This window comes from Sinocyclocheilus grahami, unplaced genomic scaffold, assembly GCF_001515645.1.
Source record: "Sinocyclocheilus grahami isolate Dianchi unplaced genomic scaffold, SAMN03320097.WGS_v1.1 scaffold1083.1, whole genome shotgun sequence".
In the NCBI taxonomy this organism is placed as follows: domain Eukaryota; kingdom Metazoa; phylum Chordata; class Actinopteri; order Cypriniformes; family Cyprinidae; genus Sinocyclocheilus; species Sinocyclocheilus grahami.
Window position 1 is genome coordinate 202,421 of NW_015506262.1, and position 14,190 is coordinate 216,610.

General features: G+C 38.8%; 2 protein-coding genes across 9 annotated transcripts in view; one reads left to right on the top strand and one right to left on the bottom strand.

The window, feature by feature from the left end:
• Positions 1 to 15: 15 nt before the first annotated feature.
• On the top strand, positions 16 to 7,378 carry fam210aa (family with sequence similarity 210 member Aa). 7 transcript variants are annotated; one of them, XM_016252043.1, is made up of 5 exons: positions 16 to 403; positions 3,316 to 3,650; positions 5,993 to 6,104; positions 6,571 to 6,690; positions 6,724 to 7,378. In XM_016252043.1, exons 2-5 carry the CDS (start codon positions 3,343 to 3,345, stop codon positions 6,835 to 6,837), a joined length of 654 nt encoding a protein of 217 aa, XP_016107529.1. In that variant the 5' UTR covers positions 16 to 403; positions 3,316 to 3,342; the 3' UTR covers positions 6,838 to 7,378. The 7 variants fall into 7 exon arrangements, with proteins under 7 accessions (XP_016107529.1, XP_016107523.1, XP_016107522.1 ...); XM_016252037.1 differs by having other exon boundaries at positions 16 to 298; positions 379 to 403; positions 3,274 to 3,650; positions 6,571 to 7,378; XM_016252036.1 differs by having other exon boundaries at positions 16 to 298; positions 379 to 403; positions 6,571 to 7,378.
• A 2,817-nt stretch (positions 7,379 to 10,195) lies between these two features.
• Positions 10,196 to 14,190, bottom strand: part of ldlrad4a (low density lipoprotein receptor class A domain containing 4a) — a 106,314-nt gene continuing 102,319 nt past the window's right edge. For both annotated transcript variants that reach the window (XM_016252034.1, XM_016252035.1), the window contains one exon: positions 10,196 to 13,632. In XM_016252034.1, the coding sequence (XP_016107520.1) occupies positions 13,102 to 13,632 (531 nt within the window). In that variant the 3' untranslated portion in view covers positions 10,196 to 13,101. The remainder of the gene's footprint in view (positions 13,633 to 14,190) is intronic.

Genomic DNA, 14,190 nt, shown 5'->3' on the forward strand with positions numbered 1-14,190 from the left:
ATACAATTTCCCACAACGCATTGCGCGCTGCTCAGGGTCTCTGAATGACAGAAAGGACATGAATACATGCGTGTGTGTGGTAGGGGAGTCACATCGAGCCGGCTCTAATCACTCCTGTATGTAGCTGTGCACATTTCTCATGGCGCGTTGTGTGTTTAGACACAGGACGGGTACAACTTTGATTAGTTTAGCAGGTCAGTCAGTAGACATCCCTTAGCAAAGCTAACGCTAGCTGACTCACGTTTGGTGACTACCGTAACACTTCACAAGTTAATACGAAACACTTGAGTTTTGGGAGGTCGGTCTGTGATTTCTCCCCTTTAAAGCGTCTTTGTAAATGTGCAGCTGATTTATTTATGTTTTCTTCGATGTTTTCAGCTGCTGAACCGATGGGATATTGAAGGTAGGAACAATAATTCTCGTCAACTGACACGATACACGGGATTTATTATAAATCTACAGGGTTTGTCTGTTGTCAGCCAAAGAATAAGTGGAATCACAAGCTTCAAATAAAATCAGGCTTTAACACATCGTAATGAGCAGTGCTGGGGGTAACGCATTACAAGTAACGCGAGTTATGTAATCAGATTACTTTTTTCAAGTAACGAGTAAAGTAACGCATTACTTTTTAATTTACAAGAAGATATCTGAGTTACTTTTTCAAATAAGTAACGCAAGTTACTTTTTTCCCCAATTTATTGACTGACAGCTCTGGTGTCCCCATGCTGAGAGAAAATGTACTTTCCCTTCAGCCTGAGGCTTATTCATTTCACTTTTGGTGTGAAAGGGCTTTTATATTTGACAAAAATAGAACTTTTTAAACATTTGAAAAACAAACAAGCAAGCCCTGCCCAGATTTCAAAAGTAAGGTAACACATTACTTTCCTTAAAAAGTAACTAAGTAACGTAATTAGTTACTTTTTTAGGAAGTAACGCAATATTGTAATGCATTACTTTTAAAAGTAACTTTCCCCAGCACTGGTAATGGGCAGTAGAAAATATGGACAAATCTTTAGTATTCTTGAAAACTGTTTGGTAAATATGAATGTAAATATATGTGCTTCTAATGTCAGTGTAATACCAATCATTTAATACAAGTAAATTAGGGCAGATACTGATGTGGTTAGTGCTATTTTTATTGTTCTTTTTTCTTAACAACAAATCGTCAGATACTGTAACAGTTTGAGTGAAATTGAAATAGAAAATCTTTGTTTTCTTCAATGCCAGCAGCACTCGAGCTAACATGAACTGTTACTATTGAAAATAAAATGTATATTAAAATTCTCTATCGTAAATTAAACCGATTCAAAGAGCGTTTTGAGCTTCAATAGAATTATTTATTATTTTTTTCTAGAAATAGTACATTTTTTTCATATAATGTTGTTTCTCCTTTTTTAAAATACCTTTATCACTATTTTTTAATTCCTTAAAGGGGTCCTATTATGCTCTTTTACAAAGTCTTGATTTTGTTTTGGGGGTGTACTAGAACATGCTCTCATGCTTGGTGGTTCGAAAAACTCATTATTTTTCACAATTTACATGATTAAAATACCTTTCTCCCCATCCTGGCACAAACGGCTCGATTAGTTCCGGCTTTGATGAAGGTCCGCCTTCCAAAAAAACAAAGTGTGTTGTGATTGGTTAGCTGTCCCAGTGCGTTGTGATTGGCGAACAGCTTAGACGGTGTTTTAGTACTGCCACGCCCCTTGCTCTGTCTTTCAACAAAAGCTTTTTGGTGAATACTGTACTCCCTCATGTTGTGGAAGCTGTCCTCCGTACGAGTAGCGTAGCGTCTCGTTGACACCACATCTTTAAAATTCAAATACATTATTTTCTATGAGTGTAGGCACACCGGCGGCGTCTGTCCGCGGCGCCCAGCTACGTTGTGTTGTACTTGTAAGAATTGTTCTAGACATGCCGAAAATTTGAGGCTACAGCACAGCAGCTCTTCTTCTTTGTCGTCTCGTCTGATGCACTAACTCTGCAGCAGCTCTTCTTCGTCGTCTCGTCTGATGGACTAACTCTGCAGCAGCTCTTCTTCTTCGTCGTCTCGTCTGATGCACTAACTCTGCAGCAGCTCTTCTTCTTCGTCGTCTCGTCTGATGCACTAACTCTGCAGCAGCTCTTCTTCTTCGTCGTCTCGTCTGATGCACTAACTCTGCAGCAGCTCTTCTTCTTCGTCGTCTCGTCTGATGCACTAACTCTGCAGCAGCTCTTCTTCTTCGTCGTCTCGTCTGATGCACTAACTCTGCAGCAGCTCTTCTTCTTCGTCGTCTCGTCTGATGCACTAACTCTGCAGCAGCTCTTCTTCTTCGTCGTCTCGTCTGATGCACTAACTCTGCAGCAGCTCTTCTTCTTCGTCGTCTCGTCTGATGCACTAAATCTGCAGCAGCTCCTCTTCTTCATCGTCTCGTCTGATGCATTAACTCTGCAGCAGCTCTTCTTCGTCGTCTCGTCTGATGCACTAACTCTGCAGCAGCTCTTCTTCGTCGTCTCGTCTGATGCACTAACTCTGCAGCAGCTCTTCTTCGTCGTCTCGTCTGATGCACTAACTCTGCAGCAGCTCTTCTTCGTCGTCTCGTCTGATGCACTAACTCTGCAGCAGCTCTTCTTCGTCGTCTCGTCTGATGCACTAACTCTGCAGCAGCTCTTCTTCGTCGTCTCGTCTGATGCACTAACTCTGCAGCAGCTCTTCTTCGTCGTCTCGTCTGATGCACTAACTCTGCAGCAGCTCTTCTTCTTCATCGTCTCGTCTGATGCACTCACTCAACCTAGCTTTCTAACCACAACCTCCCCCCTCCCCACCCCCCAATCATTCGAATTTCTGTAGGTGGGAATTCTTTTTAATGATATTCTAATGAGCCACATTGTGACATCACAAACCCCGGAAACCAACGCTGTAGTCCAAACGAGCCGTTCGTTGTAGTTCTTGAAAAGGAATTTTTAAAAAACGAAATATCTCCCTTTGGAGTGGACTTTGAGATTTGTAACTTTCTAGATCTTTTTTATGCCCAAACATACACACTACACACCGACTAAAATCAAAAAAGTGAAAAAGCATAATAGGACCCCTTTAAAACATTTTTGCCGTTTAAATATAATAAAAATAATAATAAAGACGATAAATAGTCTCAATGTGGTCTCGGACTTTTGTTTATTGTGTTTTTTGGTGTATCTCATACTACTGACCATACGCTTATATCTTAGAGAGTTTTCTTCATTGTCATTTGTGATCTTGTCTTCTTTACTTCGGATGTTCTCTTGCTCTCACAGTCAGGTCCCTGTCAGACTGTGGTCTTGTCTCTCTGTTGGCAGACCGTTGGGAGCAGAAGCTTGTTTGGGATGCAGCGGTTAGTGTGCGCTAGAGTCTTCCGGCAGACTGCTGTCCTGCTGCAGATCAGTCCTCCGCCCCGCAGCCGCCCCGCGGCCCACAGCTGCTGGAAACACCTGAGCTCTCAGAGAAACACCAGCAGAGATCATCCGGGAAGCCCTGCTCCAGGGCAGGAGGATCTGGACCCTCTGCAGGACAAATCCAGCGGCCTCATTCAGAGATTCAAGAAAACCTTTAAGCAGTACGGCAAAGTCGTGATCCCTGTGCACCTACTGACCTCTACAGTGTGGTTCGGCACTTTTTACTATGCTGCAATGAAGTAAGTTGATGATGGATCACAACTGTGTCAATTTAGATCTAAATAATACTTGTTAGTCGAAGACCACTGAGTGAATCACAAATCCAATTTAGTGATGAACGCTATGGGTTATTTAACAACTGATAATATCTAGCAGGGCTGTACAATCTGCAGACAAATTTCTGATATAAATATGTGACCCTGGAGCACAAAAGCAGTCATAAGTCGCTGGGGTATATTTGTAGCAATAGTCAACAATACATTGTATGGGTCAAAATTATAGATTTTTCTTTTATGCCAAAAATCATTAGTATATTAAATAAAGATCGTGTTCCATGAAGATATTTTGTACATTTCCTACTGTAAATGTATCAAAAATGTATTATCATTAGTAATATGCATGGCTAAGAACTTCAGTTGGACAATTTAAAGGCGATTTTCCTCAATATTTAGATTTTTTTTGCACCCTCAGATTCCAGATTTTCAAATAGTTGTATCTCAGCCAAATATTGTCCTGTCCTAACAAACCACACATCAATGGAAAGCGTATTTATTCAGCTTTCAGATAATGTATAAATCTCAATTTCAAAAAATTGACCCTTATGACTGGTTTTGTGGTCCGGGTCACATTTGTGATTACAGTTTAAAAATGCTATTTAAAAGAAATTCTAGGTTTGCTGTGCTTGTTGGTAGGACTGAATAATTTGGCCATAATTTTGAGATTATCAATATGGTTATAAAATAATAATAATAATAATTATTATTATTATTTTAGTACTAAATAAAAATATTACAAATATGTAATAAAAAGCAATATTATTATAATACCGTTGTAATAATTTTACTGTAAATTAAAACTATATTTCAAGTGTTAAAGAAAAATAATACAATATTATTATTATGTATTTTGATTAATTATGCAGCCCTAATGTCTAGAGAGAATGGTAGCTGGTGGGCAGTAAATCTTAATAACATTTTATAATAATTGTTTTTTTTTTAATAAAAATGAAAAGTACAATAAAAATGATCTAATGCGACTGAAAATTTGCTGAATTTAAATCAACACTTTGTGCTCTCAGTATTTATCTGCTTCTTAATATCAGCCTGACTGATACAGTATATCATTATTGATGATATTTCAGACTGGTTAATTAAAGTAAAAGAAATAAAAACGAGATAAATAAAATGCCAATGTCCTATGAGAAGCGCAACATGAAGTTGTAGGTTCTGACAAAACAAACCAATGAATAAGGACTATCTGTGAGAGTTTTGTAGGAGAGGTTAAGCTGGTGTGTGTTGGGGGGTGTTAGGTAGGTACTGGTTAATTCTCTCTTTGCTCAGTCATTGTATGAGTATGGCGCGTGGTGGATTGAGGTAAATGACACACTGGAATGTTTACTCTGCATTACATCTGGCTGAATGTGGGTCACCACTGTCTAGACGTTTGAGAAATGTGGGAGTAATGGATGCTTGAGAATTGGCTGTTTCCTTCAGCATGACCTCACTCTGCAGAGAAGACGAGACCAGAGTCATCAGTTTGTCTCCTCAGATGTTCACCTCCAGTCTTCACAGCCTTTAGCTCTTATTAAAGATGCCCATTTGGTCTAACTTGAACATTTGATTCTTAAATAAGTATTGCATATCAGTAGATTTTTCAATATCTTCTGAAAACAAGAAGTGTATTTTTATCTTATTTTTTTTTATTTTTAAATCTACTTTTTGTTCACTTTAAATACGTGATCGTGTTAAACCACAGTGTCAGGGTTGTTATCATTAACTAAAACGAGAACTATTAAAACATTTTGATAATTGAAATAAAATAGAAATATTGGCTTATTTCAGTTAGTTGCCAAGGCAACATTTTTATTTTTGTTGAAAGTTCGAGCCTTAAAATGAGTAAATGGGAAAATAAATAGAACCTAAATATTAATATTTAGATAAAGTAATAATAAAAATGACAAAAACAAGTGAGTAAAAAGAAAACGGAGTATAAAAATAAAAGCTCAAAAAAATTCTAAAATAAACAAAAAATTAATAAAAACTGTAATAGTATATAAATAATACTAAAAATGCACTGCTCCGTACCAAATTGCAAAAATTATGACTAAATTGCAGAAATTGTCTTAAAAGGACAGTTCACCAAAATAAGAAAATTGTCATAATTTATTTACCCTCGTGCCGTTTTATTTATTGTTGTTATATTTTTCTATACAATAGAAGTCGATGGCCACCAAAAGTGGTTGGTTACCAACATGTGAATAAATGACAACATAATGTTCATATTTGAATAACTGTCCCTTAAGAAATGTAAGGCTTTTATGTGAAACGTCTTTCTATGCTTCCGGTCTTGTTTTGGTCTGTAGAGGAGTGAATCTGGTGCCATTTCTCGAGTACGTTGGGTTTCCTGATAAGGTGGTGAAACTCCTGGAGAATTCTCAGAGCGGCTACGCGCTGACCGCTTATGCCATGTACAAGGTGGGCTACCTGTCGGTTTCTAGTGAATTAATTATATCAAATAATTGACTAATGTGTTGATTGTGTTCTGATTTACAAATTAGAATGATAAAAATAACCTTCTAAAGAACTTAAAGGCTGGTTAAATATCATGAAGATCAAAGCAAAATCAAGGGCGATTTACTATAGGTTCAGTTTTCCAAAAGAATTTGCACCTTGTAAAATTGAATGGATAGAGACTTTCAATAAAATGTGTTTTCAGGCACAGTATCTTTTCACCTCAAATGATTTCATTAGAATGTCATTGACATTTTTAAGCGTGAAGAACATTTTAATAATCAGAACAACCTTTTTCCACTGTAATAAAGAGTCTTTTGTGCAATGGGAATGTCCCATGGATCTTAAAAGTTCTTCATGGAATCGTAGATTTCAATAAAGAGCCTTTATTTGCAAGAGTGTGACGCTGATTTTGTCTGCTCTCCTGAAGATCGCTACACCTGCGCGCTACACGGTGACTCTCGGAGGAACGTCGCTGTCTGTGAAGTACCTGAGGACGCACGGGTACATGTCCACCCCTCCGCCCGTGAAGGAATACCTGCAGGAGAAGATGGAGGAGACCAAAGAGAGGATCTCTGGGAAAATGGAGGAGACCAAGGATCGTATATCCGAGAGGATGGAGGAAACGAAAGACAAGTTCACAGAAAAGCTTCAAGAAACCAAAGACAAAGTGTCTTTCCGGAAGAAAAAGGAATAGGTTTATAGACTTACGAAAGTCACAAAGTGACTATCCCCCCATAATTTCATTTAGATTCACGTTATTTAACAATATAATGCACTTAAGGAAACAACATATCTCATGCATATATGAAGTAGTGTAATGTAGCCTGTAAGCTCTACACTTACTGTTCACAAAATCTGCTAAACTATCACAAGTGAGATTCATAAGTTGACCATAGTTTCTAGATATAAAATCTCACAGTCTGCTGAAAGCCGTTGGACTCTATTTGAAGTGTTTTTAAAAGACGAGAGTGTGTTTTCTAAAGAGAACGGCAGGTGTAATGTGTCCAGTATCGTATATGTAATATTTGGTTGACTTTACCACATAGCACTGGCTCTTTCAATTCATGCATTTGTGAAATTATATTTCAATTATGGATTCTAAACTGCACAGACTTGTCACATACGTTACTGAGAATGAAATGGTTGTGTCATAAAATCTCGGCTGCGTCTGAAAGCCTAGGCAGCTGACTTGCTGCCTTATGAGGCAATGCCATTGCAGGCAGCGTTTTTGGATGAAGGCACCTCATGAAAATGATTTCGGACAGGCTTCTGAGGCAGCGTAACGGATTAATGATCTACAACAAAATAGAATGAGTTTTGGTGATAACTAAACGAATATTTAATTACTATAATACTGATTTCTCGTTTAGAAATATCATCAAAAGTGCAAAATGTTAGTCAGAAATATACATTTACACACAATCGCCACCAACGCAACTTTCAGACGCCATCTTTATTTTTTAGCTCAACCATCATGGAATGGAACGCACAGGATTGTGGGATGTCAAAGGCAGTGCATATACAGATACATCTATGCTGCCTTCAAAATTCGATCAGAAGAATTCTCTGGAGACAGCAAGTGAAGCAGAATTTGGATTCGGATGTGCCTTGATGCCTTATAGAGCTTTCGGACGCAGCCCTTGAATTTATTGTAGCTTGGTATTATGCAAAAGAGTGTTGGTCAGAAAGCTGTAAGTGTGCGTTAAGATGTAATACAGTTTATGTCGTTTAAAATACCGGAAAAAAAGTAATACAGAAAAATTCACAAATAGTATGAGTTTTGGTGATAACTAAACGAATATTTAATTACTATAATACTGATTTCTCGTTTAGAAATATCATCAAAAGTGCAAAATGTTAGTCAGAAATATACATTTACACACAATCGCCACCAACGCAACTTTCAGACGCCATCTTTATTTTTTAGCTCAACCATCATGGAATGGAACGCACAGGATTGTGGGATGTCAAAGGCAGTGCATATACAGATACATCTATGCTGCCTTCAAAATTCGATCAGAAGAATTCTCTGGAGACAGCAAGTGAAGCAGAATTTGGATTCGGATGTGCCTTGATGCCTTATAGAGCTTTCGGGCAGCAGCAATACAGTACGAACTCAAAGGTATTATGCAAAAGAGTGTTGGTCAGAAAGCTGTAAGTGTGCGTTAAGATGTAATACAGTTTATGTCGTTTAAAATACCGGAAAAAAAGTAATACAGAAAAATTCACAAATAGTGCTGACGTTCATTCTGCGAATCATCAACAGCCTTTGTGTCTTGTTTCCAATTCAGTACACTCCTGCCATATTCATGCGTTTCATTTATGTGAGCTCGTGTTCAGCTGTCGGTGTCTGTGGAGTGTCACATTTCTCAAGTCCTGTTTTTCCTCGCTTTGGCATAGTAACTAATGAAGGTTATTAATTGAACTGATTGTCCGGCAGTAAATGTGTCTGCTGCTGAAGCACTCGGGCTGTTTGGGTCTGATGGGATTGTGAGGCCTTTTATTGTCTGCTGATGGATCTTCCACTTGGCTGTCAACAATAACAATAAAAAAGATAAACATATCAACGCATTTCACGAAGCATGAAGTAAAATTGAAATGTTTTGAAAGGTTTTTTTTTTTTATATGCATATTGGATATTTTTCTTAAATGAGCATTTATTCTTTATGATGGTTAATGACCAACAGCAAAATGTGAATCATTTGTGAATTATAATCAAAATGTAAAGGTCCAGCACATTTTTGTAGCATTTCGTTTTTGTCCGTGTGGATGCTTAAAGTTGCCATTTCCTACCAGAGCTGTTTTTATAATACTCAAATCAAATGATTTTTAGATTCAGTTCGACTAAGTTTAGCAGATTCTGGGCGACCACTGCTGCAAGGCTTCTCCTATCGAATGGAAAAGTGCTGGAAATGATCGTCTCAGTCAAATGGCAGACCCTACGAGGAGGAAACCTGCCTGACCATGTTTTTCTCAGGGCCCCCCCTGGAGTACTAATTATTTCCTTTATCTAAACTTGGTCCAAAATGAACATTTAATGAATTCAGAAAATTTACATGAAACTACTTTTCATTATTTTTCACAAATATTTTCTCTTTGACAATGGTAAGTTGTTTAGCTGTAACGTTCAGCCCAAAAAAAAAAACAGCAATATTTGAAATATAATACCAGCAGCCATTACAAAATACATTTATTTTGTAGAACATCTGCAACGTCTAAAAATGACACTATCGAAGTTTATTTCATGAAAAGAAATTAGCATTTGACTAAAATAATATTAAGATTTACTTAATGTGGAGTTATTTCTCACTCCACATCAATATTCATCTTTGACAACCTAAATTGTTTTAAAATTGAAATGTAGGCTACTCAATAAATACACCAATAAAATGTAGGCTATTTAAAAATCGAACACTTTTTTTCATGTAAAAAAAGTGGAGTAGCCTATATCATTTATTGGAACGATGTTATCTCGAACCTTCATATTCTAAAAACCTGTATGAGGTTGACCTTCAAACTGAAGTCGTGACTGAACCATAACACCATGCATTACTGAGATATCAGCCTACTAGAAGTTACAGGCTACACCTGTCATTCACATTTGCTGCTTTCCATCAGTTTTGTGCAATAACTTATAGTAAAGCCTCTAACGTTTATAGATAGTCTTTCCATTAAGAAGCTACTTTTTTAAAACTACATTGTTTTTATGTGCATCAGAGATTAATACTACAAACTTTATAAAATACGAAATTGTATATGTATTATTTTTGTATTTAAATAGGGAAAAAAGAGGATGTATGGTCACCCGAAAAGGCAGTTGTTGTTCACCTTGAGGAGCACAACATAAGGACAAACACAAAGCACAAAAGAGACTCATTCTGTGGTTCTTTTCCTCAACTTTAATTGCTCTCTCTCTAGCCATTTGATGACAGCGAAAGAACAAGCGTGGAATCGTTTCATGAGGGACTACAACAGTATCTTTAAGCAATAGTTTTATTGTTTTTTTTTCTTCTTCTTGTATTTATTTTTTTATGATTTTCTTTTTCAGTTGGTTTTTAAGTCACCTTTTTCCTGTAAAAGTATTGCAATTAACAGACCTCAAACTGAAAACCGCTGACATCACAATTAAATAGAACAATAGAAATCAAATCAAAAGGCGTAAGGACAGCAGCGTTCCTCGCTTTCACTGAACCGTTTCTCCTTGTAAAAAACAACAACAAAAGCTTGTAGTCCACAATAGGTCATACAGTCCCGTGATGTGATCTCGCTCGAGGCCGATGGAGAACGTTGCTGTGGATTGGCGGGAAATTCCAGATCCATGGAACGAGACGCTGAACTCACCCACAGAAGTCTTCAGGCAGTCATTCACTCGCTCGCGGATTCGTTCATTCAAGCGTGTGTTTCTGGAAAGGAGCCTGTCGGCGCGGAGAGCTCGGAACCAGACTGCTATGCCGAGGAAATAATGACAACATGAACATGCAAGTAACGATCAGCTATGGGCTGCATTTTCCTCATTTGATGCTCTTTTATATACCACACAACTCGATTATGTGCATAAAAACAACAGAATGTTAACCGTTTCCATCGGATGTGTCTCATGCGTGTCTCACCCTGAGCTGCTATGTGATATGAACCACTAAACCTTCTTCCCGGTGTAGTGTCAGAGCCCAAAAGTCGACAATCCGTTCCGTTGGTTGCAATGAGTTATTACTCTGCGTGGTTATTATTACACAACAGCTAGCAGTCACAAAATAAACTTCAATAAATAAAATGACAAGCGCTGGCATTTATAAGTCTTTCTCTGGAAGTTACAAAAGCAGCAGAGCTCTAGTTATCCTTTATATAACTGCCTTATAATCAGAATATTTGTTTCATCACATAACAGATTTGCATTTACTGTATAGGAACAAAAATATAATTTGTCTTTTTGTATTTCTGTGACCATACTGTAGCATTTCTCTTTACTCTGTTTTACAAAAAAGACAAAGCACAATTGAAGGCATTCACAAAACTTGATGCCACCATGTTAAAGTTTTCTTTTTAATATTATCTATACATTATATTACAGTATTAACAATGCGTTCTTGTGGTTTTCTACCCATTGGGTAGGATATGTGCATAATATATTCAAGTTATATACAGCACCGTACAAATAAACAGAGTCCGACTACTGAAAGAAGCACCATAGGAAGTGAGGCACAACAAAGGTGGGGACTTTTGAGTGCAAGTGGGTTTCTATGTCTGCTTAAACATGACTGTTAGGCACCGAATTTGCTCGTGTAAATAGTAACATGCAAACCTCTCGGCTGCAAACGTACAAAATACATTTGGGTTCGTTTTCCTAGCATGACTATGACAGCGGAAACGCGCTAATGTTAACGAAGAAAACCAAAACAGAGCACGAACATCTATGTCTCGGTTGGTACGCGAATATAAAAAGTAATGGGGAAGCGGACATAGGCCTACAAGCCGAACGGACAACAGCAGCAGCGGTAGCGGTAGCAGCAGCGGCAGCAGCAATACAGTACGAACTCAAAGTCGGCGGTCAGAATGAGTGACGGGAAGCAGAGCCAATGACGGGAAGCCAAGGTTTCAGAGCCGAAGCAGATGGGCCATAGGAGAGTCCTGCTATTTAAGTGGAAAAAAGATCATATAAAAGCCTCCCACTTCGACTAAATATCCTCTCGAACTGGTCACTTTAATAAATAGCTAGTTAATAAATAGGTTTTCTAAGGGACTTTCTAGGGAAGGCCAAAGACTGATGGTTTACAAAGCTCAGGGGTGATGAAAAACACTATCTGCATGTCTGAAAGCAGTCCAAACGTGTGTGATTGAATACGGACTTCAAATGAAGAAAGAGGGATGTACCTCGTTATGATTGGTACACGCTTCGTTTGAACTGATAAGAGAACAAATACTGATGACAAATATCAGGTAAAAGTGTGTTCCTGTGCTGCCTCGGAATAAAACGGCATTCCAGGAGAGGAGAATAAAAGATAAAATATGAGATCCATATACGATCGTGAACTTAAGTATAGTATGATAACTGGAAAAAAACAATACGCATGCTTTTTTTAGTGGAAAACAAACACACTCGCTCAGAAGGGGACAGGATGTGCATAAGACTACAGTTCCCATGATTCCCTTGCACTTGGACCCCATGACAATGCTGAAGTGACGTAAGTTTAAAGTGCTACTCGACAGGATGAAAGTGGCGCGCGTGTCGTGACTTCCATCCGCGGATATCCATGCCAGTATCTCTCACTTGGTCGGTGGAAAAAAGTGATCTGGAATCTGAACGGCTTGTTAAACCCCCTCTTTTTTTTAAATAAGTGCCATGATGCAGTTCAGGTAGGCTGGATCAGAGTTCTACATCTCCATTTCAGGAAAACACGAAACGTGAAAAGGAAGGAAAACAAATACCAGGAACCATGTGGCTTGACATATGAAAAGTAACTAAGGGTAGGCGTTTCTACTCTTTAAAGAATAAGTGCAACATAAAAGCTTTGTTGTTGTTGTTGTGAGTCACATCCCCAAGATTTAAGATTTTTTCATGGCACTCAATTTTGATTAGTTGTGAACAGTTTTTGTGCACGAGTCCTGGAAATGCACAAACAAATAGAAAATGTCTCAATCCTATGACCTATGTGGTCTCTCACGCAAACAATCTGTGCCAACACACGTGTTCTTTAAATACAGGAAAGCATACAAAACCAAACAAACAGAGATTTAGCCGAGGAGCCCAAACATCCATACAAGGCCCCGAAGTTCTAGCAAAAAAGTAAAAATAAAAATACAAAAAATAAACTTTGTATACTTGGTTCCTCAATTTTCGATTCAAATTGTGCAAGGGGAGTGTACTAACAGTGAAGCCACTCCCCTTTAGGTCCAGGAGGAAGTACTAGAGAGCACAGGTGACGGCACACGCTCTCTACTGCCCTCTGCAGGTGTGTCCTAGTCACACGGGTTTGTCGCGCCGGCTATCCTTGACCTTGACGAACAGGGTTGTGCTTGCGCAAGGCTGGGCGGGGCGGCTGGCTGTCCTCTGGTTGGAGGGTGGTGTGTTATTGCTGTGCTGGTGCAGGAAGGAGGCGGAGCCTGGGTACGTCTGACCCATCACCTCGCTATAGGTGGGCGGCGGCCCCTCCACGTGCGAGTTCGAGGCACTCTTGCCAGAGTTGGTGCTCGGGGGCTGTGGGCCGCCTCCGTGCACGTAAACGTCTATCAGGTCGCTGTCGAAAATGGTCCGGTTGGGGGGCGCGCGCACGGACGCACGGCTCAGCTCGAGCTGCTGCTCGGGGTCTCTGAGCTGCAGGGTACAGGGGCCCTTGTAGGGCGGCAGCTCCTCGCCATCTGACAGGCAGATAGTGGGCGGCAAGTGGATGTCCTGCTGCAGGTATGGGTAGGTGGGCTGGAAGCGGCTGAATCGGTCCCTTTGCATAAATGAAGGTGGGTTGAAGCGCTCTCCACTCCGTGGCCCATACATCACCTGAACACAGAGAAGAAAACATTCATTATACCAGGGATCCTCAAATCTGGCCCGCAGGTTCATTAGAAAATCACAGGTAGCTGAGTTTGGTCAGGGTTGGAGCTAAACATTGGCCCTCCAGGGCAAGATTTGAGGAACCCTGCATTATACCTTTAAAAATTAACTTAAGAATAAAAATAAGAAAAATGCAAACATGCAGCCAGACTAATTATACAATTCGTTTTTACGATTTTTTTAATGTATTGAAAGAAGTGTCTTACGTGCCTCAAGGCTGCATTTATTTGACCAAAAATACAGTAAAAACAGCAATATTTAGAAATATTTTTACAATTTAAAATAACTGTTTTTAATTTGAATGGAATTTAAAATGTAATTTGTTCCTGTGATGTAAAGTTGAATTTTCAGCATCATTACTCCAGACTTCAGTGTCACATGATCCTTCCGAAATCATTCTAATATGCTGATTTTTTGCTCAAGAAACTTGATTATTATTATAAATGTCGAAAACAGCTGTGCTGCTTAATATTTGTGTGGAAACCATAATACTTTTTTATTCTG

Bases quoted from the DNA above. Each gene is read 5' to 3' on its own strand.
- fam210aa (XM_016252037.1), top strand. From the start codon at position 3,343: ATGCAGCGGTTAGTGTGCGCTAGAGTCTTCCGGCAGACTGCTGTCCTG. The intron at 3,651-5,992 runs GTAAGTTGATGA...TTTGGTCTGTAG, and splicing joins TTTTACTATGCTGCAATGAA to AGGAGTGAATCTGGTGCCAT. The intron at 6,105-6,570 runs GTGGGCTACCTG...GCTCTCCTGAAG, and splicing joins CCGCTTATGCCATGTACAAG to ATCGCTACACCTGCGCGCTA.